The sequence below is a fragment of the Barbus barbus genome (assembly GCF_936440315.1).
Source record: "Barbus barbus genome assembly, chromosome: 7".
Lineage (NCBI taxonomy): Eukaryota > Metazoa > Chordata > Actinopteri > Cypriniformes > Cyprinidae > Barbus > Barbus barbus.
In genome coordinates, this window is record NC_136735.1 from 16283470 (window position 1) to 16304805 (window position 21336).

Consider the following 21336-nt stretch of genomic DNA (forward strand, 5'->3'; position numbering starts at 1 on the left):
CCTTTTTCATCTCTTTCTCTCTTTCTCTTTCAAATTCTTTCTCTTACTCCATGTTTTTTGGCATTTCACTGCTAAGTGTCTAACACCTTCTGACCCGGTGTGGGTAGTAACTCCCACTCCTTAGTTAAGACAAAGAGCTAAATTTTTTTATTTTTAACAGCAATCAGTGGTTGAAAAATAATGAATTGATCTAAAATAGTTCTGTCTTTATGCCAAAAAGATAAACTGAATCAGTGTTTGTTTGTTTGCGTGTGTGTCTGCATGGCCAATTTGATCATTTCTATATAAAAATTGCCTTTGTGTTGCTCTTGGCTGCATCAGATGAATGGCATTGTCTGCTTTTACATCTTCTTTTCATATTTTTCACTTAATTGCATGAGTATACTTATGTTAATTGGGTCTGTGTCATCCTTTGTGTGTTCGGCGTGTGTGTGTGTGTGTGTGTTTGTAACACTCCTATTCTATCCTTGCCTCTTGCCCCGAGTCATCTTCAGCATCACTATGGAGGCTGTCTCTTTTCTCTCTAATAACACTATTTAAACCATTATCCACTTCAAGGCATTGATGTAGATGCTCTAGTGTCTCAATTAAGCATCAATGTCTTATTTTTTATTGCAGAGTCATGAACTCTGTATATTTTGACCCCAAATTTAGCATTACTAACCTGTATCCAGCTGACTGAACAAGGGACTGGATAGTTTACCCAAAACCAAAAAATATATAATTAATTCACCTGGAATATAAAATAAGATACTTGTTTTAGCTTTTTTGTCCTTTTTATGAAAGTCAGCACAGTACAAAAACAATTGACTTTCATGTATGGACAAAATGACTTCAAAATACACTACCATTTAGAAGTTTTAGATCTTTAAGATTTTTTTATGCTTTTGAAAGTCTTTTATGCTTAAGGGCCTCTCTCTACAGTATAGATTTCTATCTATAATCTTCTCCAAAAAAAGATTATAGATAGAAAGATTTGGTATCATTTTAAAATATCAGTTTTTATTCATTATAAAAAAATCAATCAGTCTGGCTGAGCACAAAATTTTAAACAGTAGTGTATCTTTTTAATTTTCAGCAAAAAAAGTACGTCATATAGGTTGGACATGAAGATGAGTAAATGATGATAGAACGTTAAATTTCAGGTAGACTCTTTAAGTTTGTTATGGAGCCTGGTTGTTAAACATTTATTGTTAAATATATATTAGATATTGGTTCCCAGCAATCCCAGTGTTTTAATGGGAAAGGAGAAAGAGAGAGACTGAGAAAAATACATCAACAACAAGAAAATGAAGGTATTAGGTGAGAGTCATAAGCATTGCACAGGCATTCGTTCGCTCATGTCCCCCCACTGAGGCATTGTGGGAAGGTGCCATCTTTTCCCTGGCAGTCCCCAGGCTCTGTGTCACACCAGAGCTGTCAGCACCACATCACGCCGCACTGCCGCTTGGTAGGACGTGAGTCAGACGCACAGGTTCGTATGAGCGCTGTGACTCAGTGGAACCGTGGGTCCCGGGGTGATGAGGCTGATTCAGGGCCCTGTGTCTGATTGTGTGTTGCCTTTTCTAAACTCGCTCATAGATTGAAGCAGAGGGCAAAACACCCACTGTAGTTTTAATTAAAGCTCTTATGTCGTGCAGGTCAGCGCGGGGGACGGCTGGGAGACGGCACACACATGACACCCTTGTTTAATTATGCAGTTTAGCGATGCTAATTCATGCTGGTAATGTGGCACTACTAATCAAGTTGAGTCTTTACGATTCAAATATGGTCAAAACATCATCCAATTATATTAAGATTGATATCAACAGGTGCTTAAAGGTGTCAGTGGTATAAGGAGCTCTTGCTTGGGGATAAGCAATAGCTTATGCCAAAATTAAAATTCTGGTGTAATTTACTCGTCCTCTTGTTATTCGTGGAACACAAAAGAAAACATATTGATAAATATCTGTGACTGCTGATTGGACCCTGAAGTCTTTCAAAATTTGGAACAACTTGAAGGGTGAGTTAATGATGGCAGTTTTTTATTTTCTTTCTTTATCTGTTTGTTTGTTTAAGTTGAACTTTCCGCAGGATTCTCTGTTGTCACTGTCGAGATGGGCTATGATGACAATATCAGATTTTCACTACATATTTATTTTGGTTAAAAGACAATATTATTGTGATATCTTTAGAAACTAAATAAAGTTATCAGTCAAATTCATCTTTAAGTATTCTAATTTTTGGCAAATGAATCGCAAACACCAGTGTAGGAAGGCAGTCTTTCGCTTTCACCTGTCGTCTCCTCCGACATTATTTTTTGTGACAGCAGTAGCTACACATCGCCTCTTCACCATCTTTTTTCTGAAATATTTATCATCCGATTCTTTCAAGGCCAAATTATCTGAGCTATATTATTAACATTTATAGTGTAATCATTTTCCTGTATATCAACAATTGTCTTATTTGTGTCTTCTTATTTCACCTAGGGAATTTTAAAAGAGAGAAAAAGTTGTTACTTATTTAAAACATAACCGAGAACTCCATTGATCTATAAAAGAGAAGGGTCTGAGCAATGAAAGTTTCTTCTGGGTCATAATTTCCCTACTTTTCCCCCATTGGCTTAAAACCGAAGTAATGTGCCTCATTTTTCTGAAGCAAGTAATACATCAGCAGTAAAATCGAGCAGGCACGCAAGACATCACTTATCCTTATGTCTTTTAAAATAATGATGGATTTCAGAACTTACCACAGGATAGGTGGCTTACATTAGTTTTAACGGGTGCTTTAGGACCAATAAAAACCTTGGCATCTCTATGCATGATAACAATGAAATTGACTCCTTGACATTAGATTACCCTGTAGACGTATATATTTAACTCAGAAATGTCTTTCAGCCAAGATCATTGTGAGGAGTAAAGGGGCATTTTTAGCATCATTCCCTGTGACTTCTTGAGGAAGTGTGCCGACAAGTCAGACAACCCCTCCCGTTGGGCCACTTTGAGACACTATTCCCGTCAGGACTTTTGAGTGTGGTCTCTGGCAGAAGATACGAGCAGCCCCATGAAAATGTCCTTCAGGTCTTGCGTCCAAGGCCAGTGCATCTGCTTTTTAATTGCCACCATTAAATCCTCTCTGATATGCCAAAAAAATACTGTTTCTCCCTAACCACTCGCCCCCCTTTTCCTTGCCATGCCCCCATCAATCCTGAGGCTACATTGCTTATGACAGCATTTGTAAAAAATGTGCCTATTTATGAACAAACCACAAGTCCAAAGGGACGGGCACACACCCGCTGCATATCCAAAAAGCCCCTTGAATATTTTTTGAACGGATCAGAATTCTGCGGTACATGCATAAGAAAAAACAAAACTCATTGATATGACCTACAAACCAAAACATGCATCTCTGAATGCCTTGACATGATTAAAGACCCTTTCAGTTGTAAACTGCAGGCTTTTTTTTTTTTTTTTAAATAAGTATACATATTTCTGTTCCATTTCAGCTCGTAAAAAAACATTGCTTAACATTTGGCAACCTCTCTGCCTCTTGTTTTGTACAGAATTATGGCCAGGTGATCATATTGCACCAGACATCTATTTGAAGGGGCTGTGTTGCACGATGACGGAATTTCTCTTCCGTTTATATATTTATTTATTTGTCTCTCTCTGCCTCCTTCCGGAGAGAGAAAAGGCGTGGCGCTGCATTTTAATTTGATCCCGAGCCAACCACCTTCATCAGAAGGTTAATTCAACCGGTCTCCTCCACTTGTGTGGCATCCTGTCTCTCTCTCTTACTCTCTTTCCCCTCCTCTCGGGCTCTTCTAATGAAAGGTGAAAAAGAAGCACACAGTCCAATGTCAAGATAAAAAACACCTTGTTGGCTCCCTGATCTGGATGTATAGACTCATCAACATATTATCCAGCGCAGTAACAGAACACAATCTGACCTCTTGCCAACCTCTGTGTCTCTTGGTTTCCCAGTTGTACCTGCAATTAGTAGCCCTCATGTCTCACAAGTGTATGATATGTCAAGAATTCAGACAAATTCATCTAAGTAAATGTTCTTGTGTAGCATGTGTATTATGATCTCAAGGATGTCTAGAGCAATCACAGAAAGAATTTTTAGCAATAATATCCCAAGATTTCAAACTGGAATGAGGTCTAAAACACTGGGAACGCAGACAAGCAGAGTGATACAAAGAATGAAACATTCCAGTGCTGTTGGACTAGTTTAGAGAACCAGAACTAACTGTTGTATAATATCTGATTATTATTATTTTTCATGTATCCAGATCCAGAGAAGGTGAGTAATGAGCCAGGAAATGGACTCGCCCAATGGAGACTCAACGAGCAGCTCTTTCCCTGCCCTGTTTGTGGCAAAGTGTTTGGTCGCCAACAGACTCTCTCCAGGCATCTCTCCCTACACACAGGTGAGAATACATGCCAGTTAACCACCTATACCTGCTAAATTCTTCTGAACCACCTTCTATGTTTCTATGTTGGTGTAAGCTGGTGTTTTCATCAAGTGACCATTAGAGTATCACATTTAAGGCCGGGACAGACCAAGCCGACTTTGAATGAATGATGCATTTATATAGCGCTTTATTGTGTATTGCTGTACCAATGCGCTTTACAATCATGTGGGGAGGGTCTGTCCTCGACCACCACCAGTGTGCAGCATCCACTTGGATGTAAACCACCATGCTGGTTAGTTCTTAGAACTGAGTTCCTAGAACTATGTGGTGCGAAAGCCCCTTTTATCAGCAGCTATAAATAGCACATATTTGTCAATCAAAAGGAGAAACAAACATAGATATAAGCAGATATATGAAACGTAAACAAAGCAGAACTTGCTTACCATTTTGAATATCAATTATGTTGATAACTTTCTTAATTTTAAGTGGCTCATGTTGCTATGAAAATATTCACATATTTGAATGCTTGGGTAAGCTCATGTAACATTAGAGCAGCCTTCTGTCTGTGCTGCCTTCATTTTCTTGCTGGTTTTCATCACTTTCGCTTGAATTCTCATGCACTTGTTCACTAAACTGAGCATCCAATCAGAGTTCTCACTCACGCCGTCGGTCCTGATGCCGATTCAACGTGTTGAAGTGGGCAAACTGTCACAGACGTGAGCCTGACGAGTGCTGACGTGTGGAACACACCAAAAAACTAGCCAGACAGACACTCACCATCGGCTGACCGTCGGCTTGGTGTGTCCTGACCTTTAAACATGCATCTATAATCACAACTACAATGTTAAATTACCTGGCTAACAGCTTTTACCAGTTGACCAGGTTACATCTGCTGGTTCACAACAACAATTGAAAAAACAAGCTTTGTTGAATGTTATATTTTCACATGTATACATACATGTCCAGCAACATTGTATGTTGTCATTACGACAAGTAATTCCCCAAGTAAATAAGGTTCACTGGACTAGATTACCCTTCCTTTAAATAGATTAGGCTACTGATTAGTCCTGGTGGGAAAAGTACCTAAGTAATTACTAAGCTGTAAAGAAGCCTCCCCAAGCACTAAGCTCCCCTTTTTTTGCTTTCTAAATGCTCTTTTGTTTGTCTCTGCAGAAGAGAGGAAGTATAAGTGTCATTTATGTCCATACGCGGCTAAGTGCCGAGCCAACCTCAACCAGCACCTCACCATCCACTCAGTCAAACTGGTGAACACAGACGCCGAGCAGATTGTTACCGCTGTTACCAACGAAGGCCCAGAGCTCAAAAACTGCCCCTACTACTACAGCTGCCACGTCTGTGGCTTTCAGACAGAGTTTAACGCTCAGTTTGTCAGTCATATGTCTCTTCATGTAGACAAAGAGCAGTGGATGTTCTCGCTCTGTTGTAGCATCTGTGAGTATGTGGGTGTGGACGAGGCCGAGATGAAAGCTCACATCAGTGCAGGGCATGCAGGTAAGATCTCACCATTCTTAGATTTTACACATTACCTGTTGAAACCTTGAAATTTTGGATGTTGGTGTGTGAACTTCATAGTTAAACTAGCATGACTATCTTGGTTAACCAGCTTTTCCAGAAAGACCATGCTGGTTAAGTTGCGGGTACATCACGCTACTGCTGGTTCTCCAGCTAGACTAGCATCTAACCAATACAAACCAGACTGGTCTTTTTAGCAGGATGCCTAACATACCTTCTGATCTTGTTTTAAACATTTGGTCAACATTGGCGCAAGTCCATCATAATATTTGCATTTTTCTTTTGAAACTCAAAGTGTTTCTGCTGAAGTTGTAATTAGGTAAGTTCAGAGTGCAGGACTCCAGACTAAAAAAATGCTAGAGAGTCATGATTTCCTAAAATGAAAGATTTTGGAACTAAAACGTAAAAAGGTTTCAGACTGTTTTGTGGACCTTAATGACTGACTCTGGTTTATTCATTTGTTTATTCGTTGTTGTTTACAGATTAATGTAATTAGTGTGTACAGATTGTGTAAATAGACATAATTAGAAAGATGTAATTAAAGGGATAGTTTATCAAAATTCTGTCATTAATTACTCACCCTCATGTCGTTCCAAACCCGTAAGACCTTCGTTCATCTTCGGAACACAAATTAAGATATTTTAGATGAAATCTGAGAGCTTTCTGACCCTGCATAGACAGCAACGCAACTGACATGTTCAAGTCCCAGAAAGGTAGTAAAGACATTGTTAAAATAGTCCATGTGACATCAGTGATTCATCTGTAATTTTTTGAAGCTATGAGAATAATTTTTGTGTGCAAAGAAAACAAAAATAATGACTTTATTCAGTGATTTCTTCTGTGTCAGTCTCTATGCCATTCACAAGAGTAGCATGATGCATGTGTGTGCATTCCTCTGCTTGTAAACAAGGCGCAATGCTTCTGGGTTCTATGTCAAAAAGACAGCTATACTGCATCAGCAGAATCACATGCAAAAAAAGTCGTTATTTTTGTTTTCTTTGCACACAGAAAGTATTCTCGTAGCTTCATAAAATTAAGGTTGAACCACTGATGTGACATGGACTATTTTAACGATGTTCTTACTTCCTTTTTGGGCCTTGAACTTGATAGTTGCGTTGCTGTCTATGCAGGGTCAGAAAGAAAAGAAACATTAAAAAATAACTTAATTTGTGGTCTGAAGATGAATGAAGATTTTAGGGGTTTGTAATGACGTGAGGGTGAGTAATTAATGACAGAATTTTCATTTTTGGAGGAACTATCCCTTTAACTAGTGCCACCTCACAAACTGCACAACCTCAAACATGTTCCCAACTATCACCAATGGTGGTACTAGATTTTGTCGCACAACTAGATTGTAGCCTTTAGACCTGAAGTGTCAGGAGTATTTTATATTATATTTTATTGTATTTATATTTACTTTGTTTTACAAGATCATGGCCTTTTAGCATGAATAATCTCAAAATCGGTTTGTCAGGTTACAAAAATTTGGGAAACCTTTGGGAAACCTGTTTTACTGTTGTGTACTACATTCAGTGGAAAGCAGTTAAGCCTGCTTGGTAAATGTTGCTACATATCATTGAGTCTTGGAAACTAGGTAAGGTTTGACCAAGAATTATTTAGATTCAGATTTGTCACTAGGGAATTTTTGCTAGTTGCTAAAGGGGTCTGAAAAGTCGTTTAATCTAGTGAGAATGTCGACTTGTTTGAAAACCGTAGTTATTTTTTAAGTTCCCTTTGGTGGCGCTAGTGATGCAGAAACTACACCACTATGGTCTGAATCACTGGGTGGATGTTGTTGACACAGAAACTCACCAGGGTTATTATAGACAAACACCTCAATCTTCAGGTTGTGCGTGGGGTTCATTTTTAGTCAGTCATGGAACTGACTGAGGGTTCACATTTAAGTGGGCGTGTGAGTTTATATTTAACTGCGAGGCCTGATGTTATTAGACCCAAGAAGGCTGAAAAATCGAAAGCCCTAGTCACTTACAACTAACCATCTAAGTAGCCCAACACCGCCATGTCTCTCACCCTCACGCCACAGAGCTCGAGTCCACTTTCAGCAAGACAGTGAGCTCAGAGAGTAACAGCAAAAGAACAAGTTGGTTTGTCAACTGCGATTTAGCGCCCTGCCAGAGACACCCCTTGCTGCAGATTGGCTGACCTCGGGTCAGGGCCTACCAGCCCGCACTTCTTTGTCTCCTGCTTAGGAAGGTGGCTGAGTTGTGGCTGTCACCGGGGTGCCCGCCTGGCAGCTGTTCTCTCCATCACACATGCTTTGCTTTACACTGCAGGTGTTCAGCTAAACCTGGACGTTAATTCATCCTGATATTTTGTCTACCGTGTACAGTAGCTTTGTAGAGGCCGTCAAGTTCACGCACGGAGATGAAGTCCTGCACTTCATAACGCATACGAGTCACACAGCGCATCTGTATTCAAAGATGTCATTGCAGCTGACAAAAGATTAAACATGACCACCTATTCTGTATTCCGCATGCGTTCGTTCAAAGGAACAGCGGCCTTAACATGTGAGCAAAACTTGCGTGTGAGCTGGTATCGGCCATTTCGTGAGCTCTGAGAGCCCTAGGGGAGAGCCGTGGCCTGAGATGCTCCCGCCATCTTAGCTGTGGCGGCCCTGACCTAGGCAGCCCCCCTCCCCTGCCGCTCTCAGGCACAGCGTAGATCAATAAGAGCGCAGGCTTGAGTGTTCTGGCTGCTTGGATACAGAAGTCAGGCTAAACCCGCAAGAGTGCCTCTTAGGGAAGAGAGCCCGCCTCCCGACTTTTCAGGCTTAATGCCGCACTGCTCTAGGCATACATATTCTAGCCCGGCTCACTGGGTGGATTCCGATCAATTGGAGGATTTTTCTGCCTTTTGCTTTACTCATTACAGAATTCATTATCAAACCTCAAGCGCTGAAAGATGCTCCCGCCTAATTCTCTGATGGCTTAAGCTAAGCCGAGTCTTTGATACCATCGTGTCATTCAAATACGGAGTTTGTCTTATATTCAGGAAGTGACCCATAATATATCTTTCTTTCTTTTTTTTTTCACAGGTCTCAATTCCAGAAGCCCTCTCAGTGAGACCAAGAGCACTTCCTCCTCTCTCTCAGCCCTCAGTGACTCCCTCAACAGCTCTGAAGGTGGAGATGTTGCCCAAGGTAACGAAGAACTAAAAAGCCTTTTGGCCCCGCCTTCTTCTGCAGGCAGTCAATCAAGCTCAGGCCCAGGAACAGAGGAAAAAGCAGAGAAAGGTGAGGCTTTTATATACTACTTTTTTTTAAGCTTGCATTCAGTAATTTTTTTTATTTTAATACTAAATTTATACTTTTATTCAGCAAGGATCTATTAAATCGATCAAAGGTGACAATAAAGTTTTTCAATTTATTTTTCAAACTATTTCAATTAAATTCTTTTTAACTTTCTATTCATCAAAGAATACCGAAAAAAAAATATTGTTTTCCACAAAAATATTAAATAGCACATATGTTTTCAACATTGTTAATAATAAGAAATGTTTCTTGAGCAGCGAATCAGTATATCAGAATGATTTCTGAAGGATCATGTGACACTGAAGACCGCAGTAATGGCTGCTAAAAATTCAGCTTTGTATTACAGAAATAAATTACATTTTAAAGTATATTCCAATAAAAACAGTTATTTTTCATTTTAATATTTCATAATATTACTGTATTTTTATTGTATTTATGATCATGTAAATGCAGCCTTGGTGAGCATAAGCGACATATTTCAAAAACATCGAAAAAAATGTAGTGATCCCAAACTTTAAAAGGTAGTCTAGATAAAAAATACTGAATGTTTATGACTTTTTATTAGCTAAACAATAACATTCTCACAACCACTGTATAATGTAATAATGGTAGTTCAAGAAAGTTAATGAAAAAAAATGATGGTGAGGGTCCCTTGGTCTACAGAGATTGAAAACCAGTTGCCCTAAAGAGAATCACTGAGCTATAAAACTGATTGTGTCTAATTTTTGATGATCCAGTTCCTTAATAACCAACTCATGCTGACACAACAGAATATATAGAGATGATAATGACATTTTTCTCTCTTCCTGACCCAATCCTTAGGCTTTGAATGCGTCTTCTGCAACTTTGTGTGTAAAACTCGACCTATGTACGAGCGGCACCTACAGATCCACCTGATCACGCGCATGTTCGAGTGCGACGTCTGCCACAAGTTCATGAAGACACCCGAGCAGCTCCTGGAGCACAAGAAGTGCCACACCGTCCCCGCTGGAGGGCTCAAGTAAGGAAAGCAAGTACAGCATGTGCCTCCCCACAACCTCACAAAACGCGCCCCACCCTACCTCAGCCCCTACCCCCTCAGACAGGACACAGCCCAGGTTTTAAACAGAGTCTATCCAGGAGCACTGGTCGATGTTTCAGAAATGAGTTAAGTTCATCAAGCAGTGCTTCAGGGTAACCTCTCTGTGGAGCTGCATACAGTACAAGCATGTTATAGACAGAGAGTTCCTGAATGTGCCTGAAACACATATGAGCACACAACTCTAGTCAGAGATTTGAATTTACTACTTATAACCTCACTTTACAGCTAATATGCTTATAAAGGAACAATTCATCAATTATAGAGATAGTTCACCCGAAAATGAAAATTCTGCCATCATTTACTCACCCTCAAGTTGTTCCAAATCTGAGTGTTGAGCACAAAAGAATATATTTTAAAGAGTAGGGGTGGGTATGGTTCAAAAATGTTCAATATCGATACCAATACCTTGACTTCAATACCAGTACCGGTGGAGCAATACTTTTTTCTATACCGATTGTATAAAATCTGTTTTAAAAAAATAACATCACACATTACCTCAAAAAAATGTATACAGACTGAAAGACTCATCTCCTGAGCCACTGCACAAAGAAACAAAAAAGCACAAAGGAACAAAAAGTATCAAACTCAATACCCAGCCCAGTTGAAGAATGTTGGTAACCGAACAGTTTATGGTAGCCATTGACTTCTATAGTACTTTTTCCATGCTATGGAAGTCAGTGGCTGCTGTCAATTGTTTGCTTACCAGAATTCTTCAAAGTATATTCCTTTCTGTTCAACAGAAGAAAGAAACTCATAAATGTACACTTTCAGGCTTCAAAAAGAACTTCATGAAAGTAGTCCATACAACATATATTCCTAGTCTTTTGAAGACATATGTTATTTTTTGTGAGGAACAGATCATAATGTTAGTGATTATTCTTTGGAGATCCTGATATATGCCCTAGTTTTTGAAAGTTAAAATATTGTCAAGGAATCGGTTTATCTGCTTCACAAAACTGATCAGAATGATTCATGATCTAATTGTAGCAGTTCTCATGTTAACAGCTTTTTGAAGGGAAAGATTTTCTGTAAATAAGAAATTTGGTCTATTCCTTACTTAGCTTTAGAAGACTAGAAGTCATATGGACCATTTTTATTGTTGTTTTTCATACTATTTGAAGCTTTTTAAGAATTTACAGTTCTATTCATTGAAATTGCAAAGATATTTTTACATTCAATGGAAAATAATGTTATACGAGTTTAGAACAACTTGGTAAGTACAATGCAAAAAAGTTCTTCAAACCTTCAATTTATTGAATCATATTTTGATTTACAAAAGGAATAACAAAAACCTTTTCCTTCTTTCCTCATCATTGTTTAGGGAAGTAGGGCTCCTCATAATTCCACTTTGCAAGTGTTATTGACAGTCAGGGACACTAATTCTGCAGGTGAGCACACAAATCACAGGCACGTTCAGGAACGAGACCCTTCCTTTGGAAAGCCTGTGGTAGACATTACTGCAAAAGGTCTGGGCCCGCATGTGAAAATATATCTGAAGGAATCACAACAAGCCAGTCAGCACTTGTCCATCTGTTGAGCAGCTCCACTGCCAAGACCATTAGGCTACAGTTCACACTGTTCTTTCTCAGCCTGTCATAACCGCCACCACAGTTACAACAACACATTTAAACACAATGAATACTCATCTGAATTCAAATACACACTCGATTTCCAAACACTAACAAGACATTCTGAGCCCCAAGTTGAGATGTTGTTTGGGGGCCTTTGTATATTTATATATATACTTAACACAAAGTCCAGTCTTTGATATTTTCTGTTGTATTTGTCTAGTTGTTTGACATACATAATTCATGTCTTAAGGTCATGTATTTCAGATTTCATTGCCTCATCTTGTCATTTATGGCTATGCTTTCCCATGCTAGACACATTTGATAGTTTGTAGTTATCACTCATTAGAGCGCTTAGCCATTACCACAAGTAAAGGAGGAAATTAAACTTACATCATTAGCAATATGTAACTAACTTGGAGGGACAGACAGTACTTTACTTGGGGTCTTATTTAGCATTTATAATAAAAAGCAGAACAAAAAGTGTCATTTGAGAATTTTCTATTCCAAATTTTCCATTCAAATTATCCATTAAGATGACTGAATAAAGGCAGGCCATCTATTTTCTGCCTTTTATTTAAAAATGTATCAGATGGGAACTTATTTTAAAGGGACTCAGCATGTAATCTATGGTTTATTTTTCTGTTTTTATTTGTTAGCTCTTATATAAAAGACACTGGAAAAACAATGAAATAAAAACATCCTCCAATGATTATTTTATATTCACAGTATTTGAGCAAATAGAATGTTTGTTGGTAGTATCTTAAATAACTGCTGTTTTGACTATGTGTTCTTACATTTTGAATCTGTAATGGTTCAATGACTCTGAGGTTTAAGTGTGTGTGGTTGGCATTAATGTTACAGTATATGTACAGCAGCTGACTGCTTACAAATCACTGCATGTTTTTTTCACGGGATCTTTCTCCCACAGCAGGGTTCCAGTTGGCTGGATTAATGTCTGCTTATGAATATTCCATACAAGGTGTCATAGTTTGGAACTGGACTGTATATTTTTGTGTATAAATACCTGTACTTAAGTGTCCTTATCTTAGATATATAGTCTCTGGGGATTCTCTGCTAATTCTATACTATTTACATAATCCCATATAAGATGTAACGAAGAAAAGCAGCAGTAAATATATCCCATAGGAAAATGTTACTCCTCAGAGGTTGCTTTTTCATAACTCAATGGAATATTCATTTGCGGTTTGTTGAAGCAACTTTGTACCAAAAGATTACAGAGCTAAGAGATTTATATATATATATATATATATATATATATATATATGTGTGTGTATACACATGTATATATATATATATATATGTATATACATATGAGTGAAGTGACATACTGCCAAGTATGGTGACCCATACTCGGAATTCGTGCTCTGCATTTAACCCATCCAACGTGCACACACACAGCAGTGAACACACACACACCGTGAACACACACCCGGAGCAGTGGGCAGCCATTTATGCTGCGGAGCCCGGGGAGCAGTTGGGGGTTTGGTGCCTTGCTCAAGGGCACCTCAGTCGTGGTATTGAGGGTGGAGAGAGCGCTGGACATTCACTCCCCCCACCTACAATCCCTGCCGGCCCGACACTCGAACCCGCAACCTTTGGATTACGAGTCCGACTCTCTAATCATTAGGCCACGACTTCATATATATATATATATATATATGTATGTATGTATGTGTATATATGTCAAGTCAAGTCAGCTTTATTGTCAATTCTTCCACATGTACAGCACATACATACAGAGAATTGAAATTGCGTTACTCTCAGACCCTTGGTGCATACAGTTAACATTAAACACGTTCAGATACAGATAAATACAGTTTAAACATATGTACATACAACTATACAAATATACAAATGAGGATATTGTAGAAAAAAATAAGAATAAGATCGATAAAGTGGCATAAGGCGCCTGGCAGATAGAGTGCAAAACCAGTTAAATAAAAACAACACTGTGTAGATATATTTATAGTGCAAAAGAGCTTATCAGTCTGAGGACATTGTAGAAAAATAAAAAAGAGAGATAGATAAAGTGCATAAGGCACATGGCAGAATAGATGGAGTGCAAACCAGTTGAATGTACAAAAACAAAACTGTGCAGATTTGTTTTGTTTTGTTATGAGTGTAGTGCAAGAAGAGCTTATCAGTCTGTTAAAGTGACAAGTTGAAGTGACTGTTCGGATCGTTTTTGTCAGACTATATATACACACTTGTGCTCAAATTTATTCATACCCTTGGTAAATATGATCAAAGAAGGCTGTGAAAATAAGTCTGCCTTGTATATTCATTTGATCTTTCATTCAAAAATTAAAAAAAATCTAACCTTTATTTGAAGTAAAAAAATAAAAAATTGAAAGTGGGGGAAAATCACATTAGGAAATAAATATTTTTCTCTAGTACACGATGGTCACAATTATTGGTACCCCTAGAAATTCTTATGATTAAAATATATCTGAACTATATTCCCATTCATATTTGCATTTTTTATCACACCAGGGTGACTAGGAACATGAAATCGTCCAGCCTTGGCTTCCTGTTTCACAGGATTATAGATATGAGGAACACAAAGGCCAAATTCCCTTAATCATTGATCACAAGGAGTAAAACCAAAGAATATATTTATGTTGTGCAGCAAAAGATTGTTGAACTTCACAAATTTAGAAAGTGGCTGTAAGAAAAGAGCTAAAGCATTAAAAATTCCCATTTCCACCATCAGGGCTATAATTAAGAAGTTACAATCAACTAAAGATATTACAAATCTGTCTGTAAGATGACGTGTGTCTATATTGTCCTAATGCACAGTGAGGAGGAGAGTTTGAGTGGCCAAAGACTCTCCAAGAATCACAGATGGAGAATAGCAGAGATTAGTTGAGTCTTGGGGTCAGAAATCATCATCAAAAAAAAAAAAAATTTCAAACAGCCCCTACATCACCACATGTTGTTCAAATGAGTTTCATGAAAAATTCTCCTCGCTTATCCAAAAACAAACTCCAGCATATTCAGTTATCAGACACAACTGGAACTTCAAATGAGACTGGCTTCTATGGTCAGATGAAACTAAAAAATTAGATTTTTAGCAGCAAACACTCAAGATGGGTTTGGTGCACACAGGGATAAAAAAAAGTACCCCATGTGTGCAATGAAATATACTGCTATATCTTTAATGTTGTGGGCCTATTTTTCTGCCAGAGGTCCTGGACATCATGTTTAGATACATGGCATCATGGAGTCAATTAAATACCAACATATAAAAAATTAAAAACTGAATGTCCATGCTGGAAATCTTATAATGTGGCCTTGGTTGGGTCTTCCAACAGGACAATGACATTTACATTTAGTCATTTGGCAGACGCTTTTATCCAAAGCGACTTACAATTGGGGAATACAAGAAGCGATTCATCTTGAAGAGGCAATCAGACAGAGGAAGTGCTCGTAACAAGTCTCAGTCATTGTTAAAATAAGTACAAGCTAGCAAGGGAAGGATAGAGGGAAAGATTACCAAAACAAACCAAAACAAAAATGGGTCACTGAGAACAAAACCAAGCTTCTGCCATTGACATTCCAGTCCTCTGACCTGAACCCTGTAGAAAATGAGTGAGGTGAACTGAAGAGAAGAAGCACCAACATGGAGCTGGGAATCTAAAGGGTCTGGAGAGATTCTGGATGAAGGAATCATCTCTGATCGCTTGTCAGATGTTCTCCAAACTTATCAGGCATTATAGTTGAAGATTCAGAGCTGTTATCTTGGCAAAAGGAGGTTGCAAAAAGTTTGAATAAAAGGGTATGATTAACTGTGGCCAATGTGTATTAGAGAAAAACATTTATTTCATAATGATATTTCTCTCCCATTTTAATTTCTTATTCTCCAATGAAAGGTTAGATGTAAATTTTTTAAATAAACGATTGAAAGGATTAATGATACAGATTTATTTTCACAGCCACCTTTGATCATATTTACCAAGGGTATAAATAATTTTGAGCACAACTGTATATATGTGTGTGTGTGTGTGTGTGTGTGTGTGTGTGTGTGTGTGTGTGTGTGTGTGTGTGTGTGTGACTTTCATGTTTCTCGGATGAAATGGTTTGCTTTTGATCACAACCAGCTTCTTTTTTTTATTAACAAACACTTATATTTTAACTTCCCTTTTCTCTGTTTCTCTGTATTCATCTGATGGTAAAGCCTTCATAATGTTTTAAGCCAACAATTACCAGGCTGGTCTGTAATTGAGGTGTACCAGTGGAATATGTTGTATGATGTCATACAAGACGGGGTGCAGTGTCTGCTATGGGATTTTAAAAAAGGTATCAAACTTCAGAGTCTTTGCACAATACAGATTCAGAACACAAGAGCACAAAACCCAAAAGTGACCAAATACATTTAGAGCTTACGGTCAGCTGATGGGACTCTTGCTGTATAACAGCTGTCCAGCTGTTTTTTTTTTTTTTTAGTCAGGGTGAGAGAGAGAGAGAGAGAGAGTTTCACAGCGCTCTAGTTCAGTGTTGAGGTAGAGAGGCGCCCTTCACAGTGTGCTTTCTGAGGTCATTCTGTTCTGCAGGGTTTGTGAAGCGCTTTGGGGCCCTGAGCAGATGAAAGGTGCTATTTAAATGTAAGTGCCACTCATTTATTCATTTACCTTCATCTGATTCCCGTTCCAACCTGTCCGCAACCACACAGCCATACACACATACACCCTCTCTCACATGTAGCAGTTTATACGTACACACAGACTGTAGCTTATAAACACGACAGAGGGTAAGACACACTAAATGCCTCCTTCATCCCTTCCCTTTGTGCATTCTTTGTGTGTTCTTCATTCCATTTAAGAGAACAGAGTGTGTTTTCTCATTGGCGAGGTGCATTATTTAATGTCTTCCACCTCTGTGTCCTACACCCTGCTCCTCCTGTCTCTTTGACCAGGTGCCCTCTCTGCATCTACTCCACCAACAGGCCAGCCGCCATGGAGGGCCACCTGAAGACGCACTACAAGATGGAGTATCGCTGCCGCATCTGCCAAGCCGTGTGGGCCAATCAGGCAGAGCTGGAAAGGCACACGCGCGCTCACCGCCTGGGTAACCACTACAAGTGCGAGCAATGCGGCTACCTCTCCAAAACAGCCAACAAGCTCATCGAGCATGTGCGTGTGCACACCGGCGAGCGGCCTTTCCACTGCGACCGCTGCAGCTACAGCTGCAAACGCAAGGACAATCTCAACCTCCACAAGCGGCTCAAGCATGCACCGAGACAGACCTTCGGTTGCACCCAGTGCCCGTTCACCACCACTCACCCGTTCGTCTACAGCCGCCATGTTAAAAAGCACCAAGGCGGGGAGGGGAGCGCCGAGGAAGGTGAGGCTCGGCCAGGTACGCCACACCCGGGCCTTTTGGAGCGAGGTAGGAGCAGCAGCGGGAGCGGGGACAGCGGGAGCACCAGTCCGCTCATGAACCTGTCCGCCTCTCAAGCCTTGCAGTCCGTCGCCCTGTCGATCACCAGCAAGTGGCAAGATGGCACCCCAACCACGCGCTACCTCTCGGCCAACGGCATGTTCTCCACACTGGCGGCTCGCTACTTGGAACAGTACAGGAACTGTGATCTGGCTCACCTCATCCCCCTCACCACGCTCTTTACGGCCCGCCGCTTCACATTCCACAGCCCCTCGCCCTCAAACTCCTCGCCGCCCTTCTCGGCATTCTGGTCCAATTCGTCCTCGCAGTCGCCGCCCTCTCCCACGTCACTCAAACACTCCTTCCTGGCATACCTGGGATTGACAGAGAGAGCTAAGACCATTTGACCATCCTCGTCCCTTCTTCTTTTCCTCCAACCGCCATTTCCCTGTATCATCGAAGCCACTAACTGTTCCACAGGCAGGATAAAATGCTGCCCTAAAAAGTAGTAATGATAGTAAAACATCCATTTATCAGAGGAAAAGCTATTCACGCTCAAGGCATTTCGATTTCTGTTCTATCGCAATCCAATCGTTGCTCTTTTTTAAGAGGTATTACAACAGTTGTTTTCCTCTACAAATTGTGAATGACCCGGAATCCAATAACAGTGCTTTAGAGTTTTGTATTCGTTTCGATGGGCGAAAGGAAACAAAGAACATATTAGCTCGCAAGCGCTAAGCTTTTTTTGTGCATTTTGTCAGGAATCCGAAAGCATGTTCGCTATGTGTTGCAATTGTTTTTTGAAGTCATTTAGGGGCTCAGTATCTTGGGGTATACAGTATATGGCACGACAAAAACCAATGAAACGGATTGCTATCTTTTGAGTCTTGTTCCCAAGGCAAAGCCTCAGACCACGCACTTGTTAATTTATCAAGCTGTACATAGTTTTGTAGTCTTTCTTTTCTCTTCTCCCCCCACGCCTGTTGGCGTTGACTGGTTTTGCTGAATGGCGAGACCATCTGCAAATTTTAATCTTGCCTCAGCAACAAGCATAAGGCCCTTTACAACACCTGCGAGGCGCAGCTGATGGCATTTCTTAATAAAAGCCATTCAGGGCACGCTAATGGCAAAAGCAATCATTACCACTGCCGCAGTGGTCGTCAACCCATGATGCAGCCCTTTGATATCTTCACCATACTTTTGGTCGCTACAGATAGTGCCATAGCTGACCGAGGTGGGATGGCCGTATCCAGTAGGCATGAGATATAAGTGACCAGTCAAGCGCCCTGTGCATAGCTAACGTATATAATGCGCACCTGTACGTTTAAAATGTATGAGGTGACAGGTTTTTGGGAAAGACCCAGTTATTCTGTCACAAAGGCCGATTCAATGGTGCTTTTTGGAGCTTTTTTGTAATTTTGTGTGTAAAAAAAAAAAAAAACCTGTTCCAAAATGACTTGAATGAATGTACTTTCTGTTGGTTAATGTTAAAGTGATACAGAGGTAGCTGGACTGTGGTAAGTGAGATCATGGAAAAACAATGGTATCTCGGTGGCCTTCTGTGTCTTAAATTGTTCTTCTAGTTGTTTTATTATTATTATTATTACTTTTAATTTGAAAGAGCCTTTGAAATGTAAAATACAAATATATATATAAAAATATATATCCTGTACTAACAAGCTATTATGAGAACCCCATTGGAAAATGGCTCTCAAGTGCAATGTGGAGGCAGCCATTATTTTGAGTAGGATCTTTGGAAGCATGGCTTTTCATATGTGGGCAAACATGGTACCATAATTCTATGTACCCCTCTCGATTATTTTTGAGTTTTAATTGCACTTAAAATTTTGAAATGTTTCAAACAAAAGCACTTACACCCAATAGAAAACGTTCTTGATGCCAATTATTTGACTGCCTTGTCAAACAGCCTCAATGCTACTTTAGTAAGTTTTTCTTTATTGTTGTTTTTTTTTTTTTTTTTTTTTTGTCTGCTACAATGGTTGAAAACACAAATTCTAAGCCTTTTTCCTGTAGGTATTTGCCAAACAGCAGACTGCTCTGTTTTGATGGATCGTATGGCATGTGTAATGCGGCAGCTGAGTTCAAAATCCACCCTGGACACCAAAGGGCCAGGCTAAATTTTTAACAGCGGTTTTGCACAGTGCTGTAAAAATTGCACTTTTCTAAACGAACGCAACTCTATCCAATGCTCTAAAATGGAAAAGATTAACTGCCCGTAATGTTGCCGAGCTCTGAATAAATCGCTTTTGATCCAAATACAGTTTAAATCATGTTCAAAACAGATAAACTGTAACATCGGCGGTAACGGATTGATCTTTTGATGAGCAACTTTGCTTAGTTACTGGATAGACGGATTTATTTTAAGAATTTAGAATATAGGAAACTTTAATTGGTGCTAAAAGAGTAACTTACAGTAGCATGTGTTTGGTTTAGTAACCAAACACCAATCAGCTGATGCCCATAAGCTCAACATGGCCAAATATTGGCTGATTAATAATCCTAGTCAATATGTTGGTCTAAATAAACCAATTCTGCTTAGCATGTCATGAGACAACACGTGCAAAGCTCGAACTTGAGGTCCTGAAATATTTTATCCTTTAACGATAGATGCATTCAGCGAAACTGCAGTCCCCTTTTTGTCCAGCCAGCAGGATCTGATCAATAATTTGAATGTTGTCCATCATACATGTACAATGCTCTCCCTCCTTCATTCATGCAAGAATAGCAGATAAGGGACAAAGATAAAAGCGTGGCCTGTTAATATCAATCAAGTTTTCGAATGCAGCTGACCTTAAGACATTTTAAAAGGAAAAAAGTAGCAGCGTTACTTTGATAGGTCAACCTTGAACTGCAAAGAGATAATTCTTCTTAAGTTTGTTCTCCTCTAACTTGCCCATTGAGAGGATTCGGATGAAAAATTCTGTATTTAAGGCCAGTTTATAAATGAAATGCAGGCTAGAAATAGAGCCATTAAAAGATGGTAGACAGTTTCTTGGTTCCCGCACAGTATCCTTATTTTATACTTGTAATACTTTATACTTTTTTGCTCTCGTAGTATCATCATTTATTTTTCTTCATGTAGATGCCCAGCATGCAGTCTAGTGGTATGTTGTATTTTAAGTGGAGCTTCTTTGCTTGTTAATAAAGCTCCTGCTCAACCCATTATCTTTTATGCTCTAGTGCCACTTGGTGGCAAGGAGTGGCCTGAGAGCCTGAGAGCCTGAGATGAAGTGAAACTGATCCTCAGGACCTATTTTGATAGAATGAATTCAAACGGAATGTCCATTGGGCAACATCCTTTTGTCTGTCTGCCTTGGAACACCATGTATTCATCATGTAGAAGAACATGGCTGCTGCACTTTCATGCTCAGTTGTGTGGGCAAGAGGAGCGCAACAGGGATCTCTCTCTGTTCCAATACCAGTATTTATAAATACTACATGGCATTCTGTTTGCCTAATCGCAAGGAGCAGCATTTTTGGTTTTAGCGTCATTGCGTATCAAACAGGACTGACTACCTTTTTAGCACTTCAAAAGATGCATGAAATTGCTCTTGATCTCTAGTTTGTAGCACTTACTTTTTTATTTTTTTTGGTCCGAAAAAAGACCAACTCGTTTTGCATTTAGCTTTGCGGGTTACTCTGCACAATCTGTTTGCTTTATCTCTTGCTGTACTCTACAACTCAATAAGGCTCAAGTATCATTTTGTTTTCTTTCTTATTTGGCACCCAGTAAACTTATGTGCTGTATAAAGCTTTTTTATTACTTCATTCTTAAGGCTGTACAGGGTTGTTTGTGACAATAACTGGTAATTAGATCATTTGTACTTTTTATTTTGTTTTGTATTTTGGTTTTATTGGTTTTGCATTCTTTATGTTCAAATTGCCAGTTCTAAATGTAACATGATTTGAAAGTAAAGCTTACATCACATATTACCTTAAAGGTCTTGTTGTCTGTTTTATCTTCCTCAGTATTTTTGTTGTGTTTTTCAATACAAATATTTAATCATTCTTAAATCAAGATACATTTACTTGAGATGCAAAATGAACATATGAAGTCTTATGA

The 21336-nt window shown here is 39.3% G+C and overlaps 1 protein-coding gene across 2 annotated transcripts in view; it reads left to right on the forward strand.

Annotated features, from left to right (window-relative positions):
• The window catches only part of LOC306872466 (zinc finger protein 827-like), a 72999-nt gene extending 54327 nt beyond the window's left edge, over nt 1–18672 (forward strand). The window contains exons 9-13 of one of the 2 annotated variants that reach the window (XM_079421031.1): nt 4274–4411; nt 5570–5908; nt 8985–9182; nt 10023–10200; nt 16789–18672. In XM_079421031.1, coding sequence (XP_079277157.1) covers nt 4274–4411; nt 5570–5908; nt 8985–9182; nt 10023–10200; nt 16789–17659 — 1724 coding nt within the window. In that variant the 3' untranslated portion in view covers nt 17660–18672. Of the gene's footprint in view, nt 1–4273; nt 4412–5569; nt 5909–8984; nt 9183–10022; nt 10201–11602; nt 12564–16788 lie in introns of those variants that run through there. The other variant, XM_079421030.1, reaches the window with a different exon arrangement.
• The last annotated feature ends 2664 nt before the right edge of the window (nt 18673–21336 follow it).